Source organism: Tamandua tetradactyla, chromosome 20 (genome assembly GCF_023851605.1).
Source record: "Tamandua tetradactyla isolate mTamTet1 chromosome 20, mTamTet1.pri, whole genome shotgun sequence".
In the NCBI taxonomy this organism is placed as follows: domain Eukaryota; kingdom Metazoa; phylum Chordata; class Mammalia; order Pilosa; family Myrmecophagidae; genus Tamandua; species Tamandua tetradactyla.
Genome location: NC_135346.1, coordinates 38,798,445 through 38,817,214, shown reverse-complemented (window position 1 = coordinate 38,817,214; position 18,770 = coordinate 38,798,445). Strand labels below are relative to the sequence as shown.

Below are 18,770 nucleotides of genomic sequence, written 5' to 3'. Positions count from 1 at the left end.
TTAAACACTGACAACTCTGGCTACCCATCTCACAAACAGCCCACCTCTGGTCACAAGACAGTCCTTGAAAGGAAATACAAATGCTTCCCAAATACCAGAGCAAATAACCTCAAGTACAAGTTCTCCTAACAGGATAGCAGTAGAATCACCTTTATGTACAAAGAACAACATGTGAAATTGTTCTGGGTGTGAAATCAGATGTTCCACTTCTTAATACTTTTTATTATCTAACAAAGATGGACACTCCCGAGACCTCAACAGGTACAAAGATGTCCTGTGAATTGTCATGAAAACACTACCCCATGTGTAGAGATTACTTTGGGGATCCAAAGTTGGAGGTTCAAAAAAAAAGTACAGTTCCTACTCTGGAGAATACTGAAACCAGTTTTGCTAGATTTCAGCTATTTAGAATACCCCCTGAGGTGAGTTGGTAGAGGGCTTCCAGGACTTACCTATTCTGTTACCCTGTTTTTTTTTTTTTTGCTTCTCCTGAGGAAGACTTCATTTATTTCCATAGCAACGTATTATAAAATCCTAGGTATCACATTTTTTGAGCAGCATTTACCTTAAGACTTATTTTTTTCTTCCTTTTGAAAAACTCCTCCAATAAGAAAGAAAAGGCAAATATTTTTAAAAATCGATGTCTCTAAAAACTAATTATCATGCTTTGTATCAACATAGTACATTTACTAGGCAGCATTTATTCCAGAATCACTGACCAACCAAACAAACAAAAAAATGGGGCATTTGGACACATAAGACAGATCACACAGTTTAAAAATAATTTTCTTAGCCAGAATTGGCAAGTTGGGCAGAAAAGAAGCAGTTCAATCCTTATGTGAATATACAAAAATTAAATGAAAATAGGCATGTTTAAAATAAATGGGGTTAGATTTAATTAGGAGCTGGAATGAATGGAAATTGATTATACTTCTTTTGATTCCAAAGTTCTACTTTATCAGTATATATAAGATTTATAGTATTTATTATAGCTTCTAATTGAGAGATAAGAGGGCAAACAGACAGGGCTGGCCAAACAGGGAGACTGGTAGAGGTATAGGCAGGGTTGCCTGATCATTAAGCAAGACAACTACTAATCTGGGAACTGTGATTTCAGACACACTATTTAGAAGAGAATTTAGTTTGGCATATTCCAAAGATAATTGTTCACTTGCGTTTGTAACCCAAACCTCTATAGATCTCTAGTGCATCTGATCTAACTCTAAAGAGTATATTTTAAAATGCATTTAAACATAAAAACAAAGAAACTTGATTTCAAAAATGTCCACAAACTCCCCTTTGAGGATTTATCATTTTTAGATGTTTATTTTCCCTTTGGTACTATCATATAAACCCCTGGAAAAGCCCAGGAGAATTTTTCCTGATAAGTATCAGAAAAGGGTGGGGACTGGGATATGGGGGAGCAGCAAAGAATGTCACTGTCTTGGTGAAGATAGTCTTCTGAGAACTTCCACTGCCACTTAGGAGGAAGGAATGGAATATGGAAAATAGTTACCGAAGATATCATTGCCTTCTGGTTATAGTTACAAAAAGATCATAATTATTCCTAATGATACCTATGGAGATTACTTTCCTATGTAGCACCTGCCTTCCTCATAAGACACAGAATTCTTATGAAGCTATGCAAGAGTCAGAAAAATGATTTATGGCACTTAAACGTGTTTAGAGACTTTAAAATGCCTTTCTAAAATTCTTTCTCAATACCCCTGTGAGGTAGTATCTGATGGGGAAAAACGGAGAAACAGAGGGGTTGAGTCTGCTCACCTTTTATCACATAAGCCATGAGTGGCCCAGCCAGCCGAAGGACCAGGTGTCTTAGCTCCCTACATTTTGTTCACCCTGCTTCTCAGAAGGCTTATCTAAGTCACAAAACAAATACAGTAAGGGAACTTTTTCTTTTCATACATTGTAACTAGTTAGCTGTTTCTCACTCACTCTGAACATAAATTATCTAAAATAAAACTAAATATAAACAAAACAAAAATAAAAATTTCCTAACAGTCTGTGTGTCAAGATGTAGCGTAAAGACTATGTATGATATGATTCAAGTAGAAGCAATAGTGGGTTCTATGGTCTTCCTGTACTCAAGCCATGCTATGGGCAAAGTGTCTCTCAGAGATATAATCCACTGTACTTTATAAGAACCTCTTTGGCCTGATACAAGGGAATAAAACTATCACCCCTGTTTGATGGTTGAACCATTATGAAGGATATTATACACAGGGCCAGCCCCGCCTGAAAAGGGGAGCCTTAGCCACGTGATGTATATGTACTACTGAGTACATGCAGAACTTTTTGAAGCCAAACACAAAGGCCACAGTTTCTTGCCATAAAGCTCACAGGAAAGTTCACAATGCATTCAGAGGGTAACATCACAGAGTCATGCAATAGCACCATGCACAGAAGTTAGAAATAAGGACAAGATGCCACCACACAAGCATATTACAGTCCCATCTGGTATACCTTTGCAGACGCTACCTCTGGTAAGGGCAAGACTGAGGCAGTCCTGTATTTCTTTCCAAAATAAGGAGAAAAACAGCATTCATTGTGGGCTGCTTTGAGAATACAACCTATCCAAACTTCATCCCTACAAAAGCTGGTGGTTTTCCTAGATCTTACAGATATTCAAAGACAATATATTTACACACAGATTTAATTTCTCAATCAAGAGAGAATGATGCAGAGCAAAATTCAAAGGTCAGTTACAAGATGTAGGTGCAGGGCTCCAGACCAGTTTATATTTCTATTCTTAGAATCAAATTGGTGTGCACTCAGGTCACTAGCTTTTACAGATAAGATGATTATTCTTTTTGAGAAAAGTTTTTTTTTCATACTATAGTTTCTGAGGAGTGAATTCAATTCACGTGACAACCATTAATTCAAACTGAGTATCTTATATTTGGCTTGTTTTGAGCATCTGAAGTAGACCATGATATGAAGTCAGATGCTCGTACCTATATATCACTTTTGCCTGTATATTAATGCAAACATGCCCTCTCCAAAGGCCTGTCCTCCCCACGAGGGGGCTTATCTTCCAGAGGCCTGGGCCTGACTCTGTCCTCTCTGTACAGAGGACCAGTGGGAATCATTCCAATTCAGAGGTTCACAGGGATATTAAGATACAGCTTAGCAGCGATTCATGCATTTTATTTCTAAAAACTGAAGCTCGAGTGAGGTTGAGCTGGTCACTGTGCAAGATGAACCAGAAGAACATTCTCACCTCGAATGAAAATCTGATTTATGTGTCGAGTGAATACCTGCTGGTAATCTACTTTGGGCTTTCGCTTTTTCTTACGGGGCTGGCCCCTGGAAAGGGTGGTAGCCCTGGAAAAGGTACCTCCAGCACTAGACCCTTCTGTCCGTGTAGTCCTTCCTGACAGCTCTGACCTGGATTCTTCCCTTCCAGAGGCCTGAAGGGAAGAAGGAACAGACCGGGAACGCTTATGTGACCCCCGGTCAGTGTCTCCTCTTCCCCATACTGTAGCCACCTTCCAAGTGGATGTCTGGGAGTGTCTGGACAGAGTGGAATCTTCAACTGCAGATCTAGAATCTGCTTCCTTCTTGGAGGAATCCTGCAGTTTTAGCCGATCAAATAGCTATAAGAAAAGCAATTCTAAATGTTAGCCTTCTCTTTAGCTTTCAACATCCCTCTCTCAATATACGGAAAAGACCAGGTTCCTTAAATATGCTCCATGTTCTTCCTGCTTTGCAATTTTAAAAAAGTTAGCAATGAATTTTCTATTTCTAGGCATACATATATGAATCACTAAGTCTGTCAAGAGAAAAGGGACCTGCTTATTTCTGTGGTATAAAGTTGAAAGACTTTCGAGCCTTCTAAGAAGTAGCCTATTGCTCAAACAACATGCAGATTAGCAGCATGGACTCATTTGAAATTAGCTAGAAGCATGAGAAAAGAGAATAATGAATACCTTGGTACAACACACCTGGTTCTCAGCAATAGGGCTTTCTCTCTAGGGTTCCTGGTCAATTGGGCTCAGAGACCTTAATCCCTAAGTTTGAAAGCATTCTAGGTATCAATAAGTCATGGGAGACTGCATACCCGGGTAAGAGTTAATGAAGAATCTCGTTCATAAGCTTTGCCCAGAACAGGTTTTCGGTAGGTCTCATCCACGTCAGTAAGTGCCTGGAGGAACAGCCATAAAAGGAAAAAATTAAAAATAGTTATTTTAAAATAATTTAATATTAATTACATTAAAATTATATTTTTAAGGCTTTCAGGGAAAAAAAAAGGCAGAATAATATCTAACTGTAGCATAACTAAGCCTAATAGGTATCAACCTTGGACAGAAGAAAATGACAATATCTGGTGCTTTCTGAGTAGAAAATTCGAGTGGCTACTGCCATATGAGACAGTTCTATTCTATAGTAAAGGAACTTTGTAAACACATGGCAGAGGTTCTTCAATATCAGGGTGCCTGAATATTTAGGAAGCTTATTAAAATGCAAATTCTAAGGCTACTTTCCTAGATATTCTGATCCAAAAGGCCTGGAGCCCAGAACCTTCTGTTTTACCCAAAAAGCGCAGCAGATTGTGATGCCAGGTAGACTGAGATCACTCTCTGAGTCTAACTTCCTGTCAAATCACAGGACAGGTATAAGGATCAAATGAAATTTGGTAAGAGCAATTACTCTGAAAACTGTAAGGCACCCTACAAATATCAGGTCACAGTATTATTATTACCACCACTGTTATCAAAGTATTCTCTTTAGTCTTTTCCCTTCAAGGATAAAACCAGAATATTAAAAACATTTTTTTCGACATTTTAGAGATGACAAAACTGAAGCTCAGAGAAATACTTTGCCCAGAGTCTCAAAGATGCCAAGTGGTAAAACTAGGATTCAAATCTAGGTATTCTGATTCATAATGGTTAAGAGCATGGTCTTAGGGTCAGAAAGACCAGGGATAAAGTCCTGGTACTTCTTATTAACAGTGTGGTCTGAGACCAAATTTCCAATCTCTCCAGCTTTGATTTCGTCATTTGTAAAATGGAACTGTAATAGTACCTACAACTCATTCATTAAGATAATGTGTGGTAAAGCTTAGTACAGTATGTGGCACACAGCTAGTGTGCAATAAACATTACCAATTATTGTTATTATCCAAGAGAATGCATGGAGGGAGATAAAGCACAGGTAAAAGGCAAGTTGGAGATGGAAGGCCATGTGGAAAAGAAACACTAGAGAGTCATGATGGTCCCCATTTTAACTGCCTCATATTATAGTTGTCTTACAATATATCCCCTCTCTCCTAAAACTATCTAGTAACCAGACAGTAAACCTCTAAAAACCTGAGGGTAGGATGGGGGAGGGTGGTATACTCCATCATAAGGAAATACCTGCACAGTTCCTTGTTTATTGCTGTGTTTGCTTCCTCCCTAACCTTATCTATCTTTCCAAATACTGTAGAGTGAGCATTCCTTGATGGCAGATACTATGTCTTACTCTTTTCTGAAACTTCTGTACCTAGAACATTGCCCAGACTAAGTAGGAAATCAATAAATATTTTTCAATGAGTGAAAGAATGGTTGTTAAGAAATCAATATGAAATTACTTAACTGATAAAATCAACAATTGTTCCTTAAGGCTAAGTTTCTCAACCTTGGCCCTACTGCATTTTTGAACTGGGTAATTCTTTGTTGTGGGAGGCTGACCTGTGTATTGACGGATGTTTAGCAGAATCCCTGGCTTCTACCCACTAAATGCCAGGTTTGCCCCAAGTTGTATCAACAGAAATGTTTCCAAACATGTCCAGATGTTCTTAGATGTTCCCGGGGACAGGAGAAGGATGAGAATCACTGCCTTCAGGAAAAAGAAATAGAATCTTTTTTCTTTGTATGCTGTATGGTGGGGGTCACATTTCATTCTTTTTCCATGTGAGTATCCCGTTATTGCAAGGTGAGTATCCCGTTGAAGTTTGGGCGGAGGGTGGGAAGTGCACAGCTAGGAACTGAACCTGGGTCTCCTGCATGACAGGTGAGAATTCTACCACTGAACTACCCTTGCATTCCCCCTAAAGAGAACTTTTTCTTCCCAAGAGAGCACAAAGATTCTAGTTTTTCTGGGAAGTTATTCTTTATGATCTTTTTTCTTCCTGTTGAATAATGTCCCTTAAGAGACATCCAAAATATTTACTTCCTAGGAGGTTCCGCAGGTCCTTGAGAAAGGCTTAATTACCATATTCCAGAATTTGTCAAATGCAACGAGGAAGCCTGTACAGACGCCCCGAAGTCCCTTGAAAGTGCGGATGTGAACATTCACCTTCACCCCCTCCCGGATACAACGATGGAGTTCACCCAAAGGGCTACCCTCATGCACTGCAACAAGAGAAGAACAGTCAGTACAGCAATGAGGTCTGTTCTCATTCCCAGATCTGACAACCAAGACCACCCAACCATCTCCTGCAACTCAAGGCACTGAAAGATGACAAGCCACTGACAGAATGTGAATAAACCGCATGTATGGGTCTCCTCCCAATGTTTTGCTACCTGTACATCCTTTATTATGTGGTATCATTGATTCTAAGATGCACAAAACAACTTTTTTGGTGGGAATAAGGAAAACTGTATTCAATATACTCATCAGCAGCTAGATTCTTCTCAGTTCTGTGCTGCCTTAACTTTTTTTTTTTTGCATGAGCAGGCACCAGAAATTGAACCCAGGTCTCCGGCATGGCAGGCAAGAACTTTGCCTGGTGAGCCACCGTGGACCGTCCTGCCTTAACTTTTCCAGCATAATCTCATAAACCATATATCCTGTTCAAGTCTTCCAAAGAATCCAAAACATTGTTCACATATTTAAAGGAAATGAACCATGTGACATATCTGCCCTTAAATATATGCAGCCCCCTAAGAGAGAATGGCCTTTTGGCCCCAACAATCTGATCTACTCCCTGTACAAGTTCTCTGCAGCCATAAGTGTTTCAATGTATGTCATCTGTTCATCATGAGGAAAAGTACTAGTTGTATTTTGCAATCACCACCATGTAAAAAGAGCAGTATGACTCCTGGGAAAAATACTGGGACTATACATTTCAGTTTCTACTATGAGGGTTTCTTTTCTTAGAGCTTGGGAGTAGGGATAAGTTTTATTTTTATTATCTCATGCTAAATTAGCTCTCACAATATGCTGGCTATCCTATATACTATATGGAATGTCCTCAAAGAAACCCTCCCAGTCAACACACACATACTCACAGAGTCTCAGTTTCTGTCCCTTTCTCTCTTTTTCTCCCTCTCAAGTGTGCAAGGCAAGTATTATTGGAGAGCACGTGTCATTGATGGTAAACAGAAAAGACTTCTCTCAGTGATGTTTCTAATGACATAGAAGAGAACAGTCCTGCATTTTAGTTTGGATAACTGAGAAAGTTCAACCTGACCTTCTTATCCCTCTCTCATGGGTTGGCTTATGAAAGATGGCATGATGAACTAATAAGAAAATACTTTTGGATTAAGATGAAAGTGATCTAGCAGATGAGAAGTAGGAGTTCATGTCACATTGAAAATTCAGCAAGAAAGCACAGGTTGAGGAAAAGTGACAAAAACAGTGGACTTCAAAGGGAACATGAGAGTCTTGGTCTGGCCTTTATCTTCTAGCCCTCCTCTAGCAATATTAAAGTCCTTGGAACTTTTAATACATAAGGGTGTGTGCGTGTATGCATATACCTAGATAGGCATTAGGCAGTGTTAGATCAAACACTGTAAACAACATTTAATTCATTATAACAAGTTGTATTGTATGACCTTGGCAAGTAACTTTCTCTACAAGACAAAGGTTCCTCATCCATATGAGGTTAGACTAGTTTTCTTTGATTTAGTTCAGGAACAAGTTTCCATAATTCAATTTCACAGAAATTGATCACAATGCTTAGATTATTCTCTTTGCCTACAGACTGTCATACCACCTCCCCTCCCCATGTATATATTTCTATAAAGGGTAGAAAGACTATTCTTTTTCTTCCTTTTTTTTTTTTTTTTTACGTGGGCAGGGACTGGGAACCGAACCCAGGTCTCCAGCATGGCAGGCAAGAACTCTGCCACTAAGCCACTGCTGCCTGCCCATTCTTTTTCTATTTTTAACTTGGAAAAAAAGAGGGACACTACTTCTCTCTGTATTCCCCAAACAGAGAGAAAGAGCATGTGTCTGAACAATAATTCCTTGTTCTAATTAAGCAAATGGCAAACTCAGGTCTTCAACTGTCATATTTGTGCCTTCTCTTGGTCTTTTTTTTCTTCCAGAGATTTCATAAGGAAGAATTTTTTGCCTTGGATAATCAAGAATACAACGCCAGCACTATCTAGCAGATTAACCTGTCAAGGCCAAATTGAGCACCATTCTTAATCAAAATCAGAATGTATATTCTTTTTCCAGTAGTCTCTGTGACAAACTCCAAATGGATGTGAACCAGGTTTCTAAAACTTAATACACCAAAATTCCTATGTCGTATGTTTGAAGAAAATTCTTCTTCCAAATCTCCTTCTCCACTGTCATTACTCTGGGGCCACACACTTCTGAATCTGGGTCATTTTTAGCTTTACTCTTGCTTCACCCTGCACTTGGCCATCACTAAGTTCAGGCAATAGATTCTAAATAGCTAAGCCGTGCCCATTCTTCTCTCTATCCACAACCATAGTGGGATTCAATCCAAAGCCACAGCTGAATGGTTCACCACAGTCTCTTGGGCTCCCCTGCTTACATCAAGAACATTATGACCATCACTGTCATTATCATCACCAGTTACTAAGCTCTGAGTATGAGCCACGGCCTGTGCTAAGCTTAGCTTTACATACATTATTCTATTTCATTCTCATAATAACCCTAACACACGGGTACTGTGTGTTTTCCCACAGATGGGAAAACTAAGGCTCAGAAAGCTTGAGTAACTTGCTCAAGTATTTGCCTAGTAAACAGCTGAACGAACACTCAGTGCATGTTGAGTGTTGCACTCTGACCTGGGGCTATTAATTATGACATTCTGAAAATAATAATAATCACAACTGTGACATTATAACATTCACCAGTACTCCCCTATGTGCTAGGCACTTTTGTAAAGGCTTTAATGTGTTAACTAGTTCAATCCTCACAGTGATAGACAGATATTATCATTGTTCCATTTTATAGATGAGGAAACTATGGCCCAAAAAAGTCTAAGTAACTTGCCTAAAGTAAAACACCTAGAAATGGAGAAGCCATTGTTTAAACCCAGGTAATCAAATGCCGGAGTCCATGCTATACTCTACTTCCCCAAACACATCTTACTATTAGAAACATTTGTCCTAAAAGTGGTTGTGCCATATCATTATCCTGCTTAGGAACATACACCATGGTTCCCCACTCTCTATCATAACAAATCCAAATAGACATTCTTCGGTTGGGTATGCAAAATATTCCAGAAACATCTCTCTCTCTGGACCCTAATTCAGGCCTCACACTCTGGGCACAAACCCTCTGGGTCATTTATGGGGCACCCTTTACCCACCAAAAACAAGCAAACAAGGGAACATACTAGAATTTATTCTCCTCCTTCCTTTCCCGAAACTAGCTTAATGGTTAAGCACACAGGCCCTGGAGTTGGACAAACCCAGGATTAGGTCTCAGCTCCAACAATTACTGGCCTTGAGATACTGGGAACTTGGTTAACCTCAATGAACCTTAGTTTCCTCATCTATAAAATAGTATCTACATCATAGGGTTGTCCTAAGGGTAAAATGAGATACTTAGCACGGTATCGAGCACAGTGCTCAACAGGAGCTACAATTAAAAACAACTTACGAAGGAGCAGTAGGAAACTTTTTGGAGTAAGAAAAACATTTCCTATATGTCATTGTGGTGGTGGTTTCACAACTCTATACATCTGTCAAACTAACATAAAACTGAATTTTTCTAAGTGTAAATCGCATTATAATAAATCTGATTTTAAAATAATTCTTATCCTAATCCAAGTCCTTAACTGCAAGACTTAAAGCTTACCTCCTACACAAACTCTGTCTTGAATAACTCTAATCCTCATTCATGCTCCTATAGTTTTTTTTGCTTTCTGAAGGTCAGCAACTCTTTGTCATGTCTGTCTATTTCTACCAGGCATATCCAACTGGTTCTGGTCGCATAAGTAAAATTTTTAGTGGTTAGGGCACATTCTTTGAGATCTTGACTCCAGGCATATATTTTATCATGGGAAGACTTATAAACCTGGTCTCCACAATCTATGTCATACCAATACAGCAATGTGTTCCTTAGGTAAGGCCACCCCCCTCACTAGCAAAGCAATAAGAACTGACAAAATGGAAATAAGTGTTACAGCCTAAATCTTGGAATGCCTTTTAACTATCTGATGGTGGCAAAAGATAAAGGCAAAGTAAGGTTCCCCCAAACAGCTCTCATTTTAGGAACATGAATAGTGTATTCTTGTGTTCCTGAGTAGGAATGCTCTGGCTTGGTAAACATTCTGACAGAGGTACCCATAACAGCACCACAGCTTTTCAAGATGCTTCACTCTTAATAAAGACATTTCTAGGAATGAAGCAAAAAATTCTGGCCCTTTAGTACAGCCTTCCATTTTCAAAAGGCAGTGATTTAATAATGTAACAATTTAGTTATCAGGATACAGATGCTTTGCATGGCTAAGTAGGTCATTGTGTTCGCAGGGCAGATGTCATAACTGTTTCCCAGATGACAAAATATATAACCCTGGGCTGCTTTTACTCCATTTTTACAAGACCTAACTCACACATTGCAACCTCGCTATTTACAGCTGTACTCTAAGGATTTATTAGGAGACTCCAAGGAATTCCCTTGTGCCATTTACACCTTCAGAACTTAAAATAACCTGTGCATATGGTAATATGAGTCTGTCAGACACAGTCCTGTACCCAGCCAGGCAGGGCAGCTGTAAAACAGCGTCTGTATTTTAGGGGCATTTTGTGCCTGCTGCATTCCATAATTTGTGATTTAGTAATGTGAACATATGTATATCAAGACCCTGTAGCCCTTCTCCTGCACCCCAGAATGAGCTATGGGATTATGTCTTTTGTGCGGTCTGAACATGTCTCTCCATGGTCTACCTGATCATCCCCAAATCCTATTGACTCTTCTTCCCCTGATATTGGCTATGCCCTCTTCCATGTCTCCTATACAGTCCCCACCCCACCTCTGTTGGCGGCCCCCAACCTCTCTCTTCACCCCTGCAGACCCTTTCTGTGATGTCTTCCAAATCCTGTGACCTTTTCCAGACCCATCTGGCCAGGTCCCCCAACACTCCTGCTGATTCTCTGCAGGCTCATCACCTCTGCAGACACCTTCGTGGCTCCCGATTATCTCCGCAGACCTTCTACACCCGTTACTCATGCATGACCTCCCCATGGCTCCTTATCTCCCCATATGTCTTACCGTCCCCCCGTTACTCAAAACTTGACCCTCCGATACTCAGGACGACCCTCTCCACACCCCATTATCCAAAGACCCAAGTAGATCCTACTCACGGTCGCTGGTGAGCTTTGCAAATCTTCGCCAAGACCCTCGCCCTAAAACCTGCAGACCCCAGCAAAACCCCTATCACCCCGCAAACGCCCCCTCGGCCGCCACCTTCCGGACAGGGCGTCCCACTTCCCAAGTCCCGGCCTGCCGGACTCACAGGGCATTCGAGTGAGCACGTTGCGCGGCGCCTTCCTGCTCCGACCCGGACCCCGGCGGCGCGTCCCGGCGGCTCCATCCTCTTCCTCCTTGGCTATCATGAGGCGGCGGAGGCGCTGGATGCGCTCGGGGTCCGGGGCAGGAGCGTCCGGGCGGCGGCGGGTCCTGCCCGAGGGCCCGGCGCCGGTGAGAGCTATGGGGAGGCCCGCGGAGCCCCCCGAGCCCGCGGCCGCGCCCCGCGCCCGCCCGCGCGCGCCGCCCCGGTAGCCGGTCTTGAGGAAGCTCTCGTACTCCGCCAGGTTGTTAAAGCAGGGGGCGTTGGGGTAGGGGATGGGCGGCAGGCGGGGCGCGTACAGGGCCAGCAGCGGGTCAAAGCTGTCAGAGCTGACATCCAGCCGCGGGCTGGGCGGGCTCGCGGGGCTGCCGGCGCGAGCCGACCTCGCCCCCCTCTCCCGCTCCTCCATGTTTGAAAGGCCCGCAAGCCGAGGCAGATGGGAGGAAGGAGCGGAGCCGCCAGAGGGCGGCACTGCGCAGTCGCGGTACGAGGCCGCATTGCGCAGCCGCGGCCGCCGGGAGGCAGCACCTCTCTGTGCTCGGCCTCGCCGCCGGGGCGTGGCTCGCGGAAAACTAAGCGATGGCCTCGGGCTGCCTGAGTCTGCAAGTGACAGGTTAACGCTGCAGACCAGAGCTTAATTTACCTTAATGCAATATCTCCCCTACATCATTATCACTCAGGGTGTTTAATACTCCAGGTTCCCTGAGGCTGGTAATCTGCATTTTAACAAGCTCCCCAAGTGATTCTTGAGCATTTCCTAGCTGCGCTCTACTCCTTAGCTTGAGCAGGTGGGAAGTAGCTTGAGCAGGTGGGAAGTTACGGGAAAGAGGCTGCGAAGGCCCTAACGTGCTTTTATGCCGAGTACGACTTGGGGGTGGGGGTCACCTCTTTGGGCTCAAATTCTGGTTCCACTGGGCAGTTCGGGTGTAAATTGGCCACTTTGGGCCTTCCCGTTTTCATCTGAAATGCAAGGACAGAAATAGCACCTACCTCGTAGGATTGTCCTAAGAATTAAGAAATACTGCATTTAGAACACATAGTAAATGCTCTGTGAGTGCTAGCTAATATTGGATAAATGTTTACAAAGGAGCTATGAAGGATGGGTGGGTCACAGTCATCTTATTTCCCACATCTATGCAAAAAGAAATTTGTGCTAAGACTCAAAAGGCTTTAGTATTATTGAAGAATTCACCTTGTCTCTGATCTTCTAAGCATTGCTAAGCACTTGGAAGAAATGAGGATCCATCTCTTGTTGCACTGAATGAAGGACTTCCGAGACCTGGTTGTACACTTGTTACTTCATGGCCTCGATCTAGCAAAACATTCTTTTCAGATATTAAAAACATTCATTTTGGATACTCTACAATGAAGGCCCACGTATTTCCATCTCATTTAGCAGAGCCAAGATGTTTCCTGTATCCACGCAAAATGAACCACAATGATCAGTGCCACCACTCACAGCAACTATCAACTAATATTAAAGTCCATAATAGTTGTTTTGTATTTTAACATTTCCCTGAAGATTTGTTAAAAGTCCAAAAGAATACTATTCTCTATTTTAGAAGGCAAGATGAAAATTAATATACAACTGTTTAAGATATAAATTGGAAAGAATACATCCTCCAACAAAAATAAAATAAAAGCCACCAAGCAATGGCTTCCAAGGAATAGCATTATTGATTCAGTTATGGCAGGGGTATTAAGATATTCCTTTTTGACTCGAAATCCCCTGTCCAAACCAAACATTCAAAGCTGCAGAACCCCTGGCAATTCAGTAAGTGCTCATCCCCATGTCTTATGACAAAATTGTTTGATTGGCTTTGTAGTATCACATAGCAACCATAAAACACACACGATTTCTTTGGGTGGTTTTGTTTCAAAAACTTGTGCTTTAATGCCTGTCATGGTCAAGTTCTTGTGTCAACTTGGCCAGGTGGTGGTGCCCGTTTGTCTGGTTGGGCATGTGCTGGCCTGTCTGTTGCTATGAGGACATTTCATAGAATGAAATCACGATCACATCACTGCATCATGCTGATTCCATTTGTAAGCAGCCAAGGGGAATGTCTCCTGCAATGAGTGATGCTTAATCTAATCACTGGAAGCCTTTTAAGGAGGATTCAGAAGAGATAGGCCCTCTTTCTACTTTGGCCGGCGAGCCTCTCCTGTGGCGTTTGTCCAGACCCTCCATCAGAGTCATCAGCTTCACAGCCTGCCGTACGGATACTGGACTCTACATTCCCGTGGTTATGTGAGACACTTTTATAAATTTTATATTTATGGATATTTCCTGTTGATTCTGTTTCTCTAGAGTACACTAATACAACTTGATATCATGAGTGGTTCTTAAGAAACAGAATCTTAAAAATGTGTTTTACGATTGGTTATCTACTCTGACTGGCTTCAAAGGCGCTAAAGACTCTGATTCCTGTGATCAGAATGATACTGCCAATCTATGGGGTGAGTTGCCAAAAGAGATAGAATACCACCCTTTGATTCTTCTAATACTTCGCTTGTACGAAACCAGGCTTTGGGGGATGTTTTTGACACCTTTAGGGAGTTTTGTGGAAATAGGAGGTATAGCGATGTTGGTTGGCTGTTGTTAGATACACTGTGTACATTAATGACTAAAGGGATGGGCTTAAGGCTTCAAATGAGAAGCTTACGTGCCGTCTGACAGATGAAAATGCTTCTATGAGTGTCCTGAAGGAAAATCTTATTTCCTTCAGGCAACAAATGGATTGATAATGATGTTGGTGGCAAGGTTGAAACCCTAGGTCATGCTCAGTCTTCTCTAGATAACCCTGTAATAGTCTGCCCTGAAGACATAGCCACCTCACCTCTAGCCTGCCCTGCGGAGTTGGCCACCCAACCTCCACCTGAAGGGATTAGCCCTACAGTGATTAATCCTGTTTCACCAGATGAAACTGCAAATGAAGGCCCTGAAGCAAATGGCTTGGAAGACACTTCTAATTCTTTTCATGACCCACCCCCACCACCCCTCATTTATTCCAGAGCTATAACTAGACTAAAGTCCCAACAGGCCCCTAAAGGTGAGGTACAAAGTATCACACATGAGGAGGTACGTTATACTCCAAAAGAACTGTGCGAGTTTTCCAATTTATATAGACAGAAATCAGGGGAATATGTGTGGCAATGGATTTTAAGGGTGTGGGATAATGGTGGGAGGAATATAAGGCTGAATCAGGCTGAATTTATTGATATGGGCCCACTAAGCAGAGATTCTGCATTCAATGTTATAGCTTGAGGGGTTAGAAAAGGCATTAACAGTTTGTTGGTTGGTTGGCTGAAACATGGATCAAAAGGTGGCCGACATTCCCTGAGGTTGAAATGCCAGAACTGCCCTGGTATAATGTAGATGAGGGGATCCAGAGGCTTAGAGAGACTAGAATGTTAGAGTGGGTTTATCATGCAAAGCCTGCTCTTACACCCCAGGAATGTCCGGGGATGCACCTTTTACCAGAACAGTGAGAAATAAATTTGTGAAACTAGCACCATCATCCCTGAAGAGCTCTGTGGTTGCACTTCTCTGTAAGTCAGATATTACTGTAGGAACTGCTGTCACTGAGCTGGAATCCTTAAACACAGTGGGGATGACAGGGTCCTGAGTTGGCAGAAGCCAGGTGGCAGCACTTAATTGCCAAAGACAGGGTGGACGTGGCTATCATAATACCTAGTAAACTCAAAGCAGGGGTCAAAATAACCTGTCTCACAGCTTATTTTGTGAATCATGGTGTACCTAGCAAATCATGGGGTACCTAGAAGTATGATAAATGGGCAGTCTACTAAATTCTTGTTTGAGCTGTATAAACAAAAGAGTTCTAGCTCAAGTGAACAGAAGTCTAACTTGAACTACAAAACAGAGTCATGGCCCCTGAATCAATTTCCAGACTTGAGAGTTTACAGACCCAGAGCCCCTTGAATGAAGGGGAGGCCAGGTCCCTTTGGGGGAGAACCCTGTTACACTGCTACAAATTCATACTGTTAATCTTCCTCTAAACCTTCCCCAAGGAGACCGATGGCCTTTTACCAGGGTAACTGTGCACTGGGGAAAAGGAAGTGATCAGATATTTTGGAGATTATTAGATACTGCTTCAGAAGTGACAATAATTCTAGGGGACCCAAAATGTCACTCTGGTCCACCAGTCAGAGTGGGGGCTTATGGATGCCAGGTGACTGATGGAGTTCTAGCTCAGGTCCGTCTCACAGTGGGTCCAGTGGGCCCCCGGACCCATTCTGTAGTTATTTCCCCAGTTCCAGGATGCATAATTGGCATAGACATTCTGAGCAACTGGCAGAATCCCCACACTGGCTCTCTAACTCGTGGAGTGAGGACTATTATGGTGGGAAAGGTTAAGTGGAAGCTACTAGAACTGCCCCTATCTAGTAAAATAGTAAATCAGAAGCAATACTATATTCCTGGAGGAATTGCAGAGATTACTGGCACTCTTAGGAACTTGAAAGATGCAGGGGTGGTGATTCCTACCACATCCCCATTCAACTCTCCTGTTTGGCCTGTGCAGAAAACAGATGGGTCTTGGAGGATGACAGTAGATTATCGTAAGCTCAACCAGGTGATAACCCCAATTGCAGCTGCTGTTCCGGATGTGGTATCATTGCTTGAGCAAATAAATACATCCCCTGGCACCTGGTATGCAGCTGTTGATCTGACAAATGCTTTTTTTTTCAATAGCTGTTAGTAAGGGCCACCCGAAACAGTTTGCATTCAGCTGGCAAGGTCAGCAATATACTTTCATCGTCCTACCTCAGGGACAGTTTATATATCGACCTCAGGGATATATAAACTCTCGAGCCCTATGTCATAATCTTGTCCCCAGGGACCTTGATTGTTTCTCCCTTCCACAAGACATCACACTGGTCCATTATATTGATGATATCATGTTGATTGGACCTAGTGAGCAAGAAGTAGCAACTACTCTGGACTTACTGGTAAGGCATTTGCGCATCAGAAGATGGGAGATAAATCCAACAAAAATACAGGGGCCTTCCACCTCAGTGAAATTTCTAGGTGTCCAGTGGTGTGGGGCATGTGGAGATATCCCTTCTAAGGTGAAGGATAAGTTGCTGTATCTGGCCCCTCCTACAACCAAAAAAGAGGCACAATGCCTAGTTGGTCTGTTTGGATTTTGGCAACAACATATTCCTCATTTGGGTGTGCTACTACAGCCCAATTATCAAGTGACCAGAAAAGCTGCTAATTTTGAGTGGGGACCTGAACAAGAGGAGGCTCTGTGACAGGTCCAGGCTACTCTGCCACTTGGACCATATGACCCAGCAGATCCAATGGTGCTGGAAGTGTCACTGGCAATAGGGATGCTGTTTGGAGCCTTTGGCAGGCCCCTATAGGAGAATCAAAACACATACCCTTTTGGAGCAAAGCCTCACCGTCGGCTGCAGATAACTACTCTCCTTTTGAGAAACAGCTTTTGACCTGCTACCGGGCCTTAGTAGAGACTGAACGCTTAACCATGGGCTACCAAGTTACCATGAGACCTGAGTTGCCTATCATGAACTGGGTGTTGTCTGACCCACCAAGCCATAAAGTTGGGCTTGTGCAACTGCACTCCATCATAAAATGGAAATGGTATATATGAGATAGGGCCAGAGCAAGTTCTGAAGGCATAAGTAAGTTACATGAGGAAGTGGCAAATGCCCATGGTCTCCACTCCTACCACATTACCTTCTCTTTCCCAGACCAGAGCTATAGTGTCTTGGGAGTCCTTATAGCGAATTGACTGAGGAAGAGAAAACTCGGGCCTGGTTTACAGGACAGTGGTGAGGGGAAATCCTCCCAGTGGGCAGAACTTCAAGCAGTGCACCTGGTTGTTCATTTTACTTGGAAGAACTGGCCAGAAGTGCATTTGTATACTGACTAATGGGCTGTTGCCAATGGTTTGGCTAGATGGTCAGGGACTTGGAAAAACCATAATTGGAAAGTTGGTGACAAAGAGATCTGGGGAAAGGATAGATCTTTCTCAGTGGGCTAAAAGCAGGAAGATATTTGTGTTCCATGTGAATGCGCACCAGAGGGTGACTTCAGCAGAGGAAGGTTTTAATAATCAAGTGGATAAGATGACCCGTTCTGTGGATACCAGTCAGCCTCTTTCCCCAGCAACTCCTGCCATTGCCCAATGGGCTCATGAACAAAGTGGTCATAGTGGTAGGGATGGAGGTTATGCATGGGCTCAGCAACATGGACTTCCACTCACCAAGGCTGACTTGGCTACAGCCACTGCTGAGTGCCCAATCTGCCAGCAGCAGAGACCCACACTCAGCCCCCAATATGGCACCATTCCCCGAGGTGGCCAGCCAGCTACATGGTGGCAGGTTGATTACATTGGACCACTTCCTTCATGGAAGGGGCAGCAATTTGTTCTAACTGTAATAGACACATAATCGATATGGGTTTGCTTTCCCTGCATGCAATGTTCTGCCAAAACCACCATCTGTGGGCTTACAGAATGCCTTACCCGTCATCATGGTATTCCACACGGCATTGCTTCTGATCAAGAACACACTTCACAACAAATGGAGTGAGGGAATGGGCACATGCTCATGGAATTCTCTGGTCTTACCATGTTCCCCATCATCCAGAAGCAGCTGGATTGATAGAACAGTGGAATGGCCTTTTGAAATCTCAATTACGGTGCCAACTAAGTGGCAATACTTTGAAATGCTGGAGTAATGTTCTCCAGGAAGCTGCATATGCTCTGAATCAGTGTCCACTGTATGGTGCTGTTTCTCCCATAGCCAGGATCCATGGGTCCAGGAACCAAGGGGTGGAAATGGGAGTGGTATTACTATTAACCCTTGTAATCCACTAGGAAAATTTTTGCTTCCTGTCCCTGTGACCCTGAGCTCTGCTGGTTTAGAGGTTTTAGTTCCAAAAGGGGGAGTGCTTCCACCAGGAGAAATAACAGTAATTCCATTGAACTGGAATCTAAGACTGCCACCTGGTCACTTTGGGCTACTCATGCCCCTGGATCAAGTCAAGAAGGAGGTTACATTA

General features: G+C 42.8%; 1 protein-coding gene across 1 annotated transcript; it reads right to left on the bottom strand.

Annotated features, from left to right (window-relative positions):
- Window positions 1-1,891: 1,891 nt before the first annotated feature.
- On the bottom strand, window positions 1,892-12,160 carry LSM11 (LSM11, U7 small nuclear RNA associated). Its single transcript, XM_077137541.1, has 4 exons — window positions 11,669-12,160; window positions 6,217-6,356; window positions 4,082-4,165; window positions 1,892-3,617 (listed from the first exon to the last, which is right to left on the bottom strand). The coding sequence occupies exons 1-4, from the start codon at window positions 12,129-12,131 to the stop codon at window positions 3,207-3,209; spliced, it is 1,098 nt and encodes a 365-aa protein (XP_076993656.1). The 5' UTR covers window positions 12,132-12,160; the 3' UTR covers window positions 1,892-3,206.
- Between the last annotated feature and the right edge of the window lie 6,610 nt (window positions 12,161-18,770).

Bases quoted from the DNA above. Each gene is read 5' to 3' on its own strand.
- LSM11 (XM_077137541.1), bottom strand. From the start codon at position 12,131: ATGGAGGAGCGGGAGAGGGGGGCGAGGTCGGCTCGCGCCGGCAGCCCC. The intron at 4,166-6,216 runs GTAATTAAGCCT...CTGTTCCTCCAG, and splicing joins TTGACAAATTCTGGAATATG to GCACTTACTGACGTGGATGA. The intron at 3,618-4,081 runs GTATGCAGTCTC...CTTTTCTTATAG, and splicing joins CTTCATTAACTCTTACCCGG to CTATTTGATCGGCTAAAACT.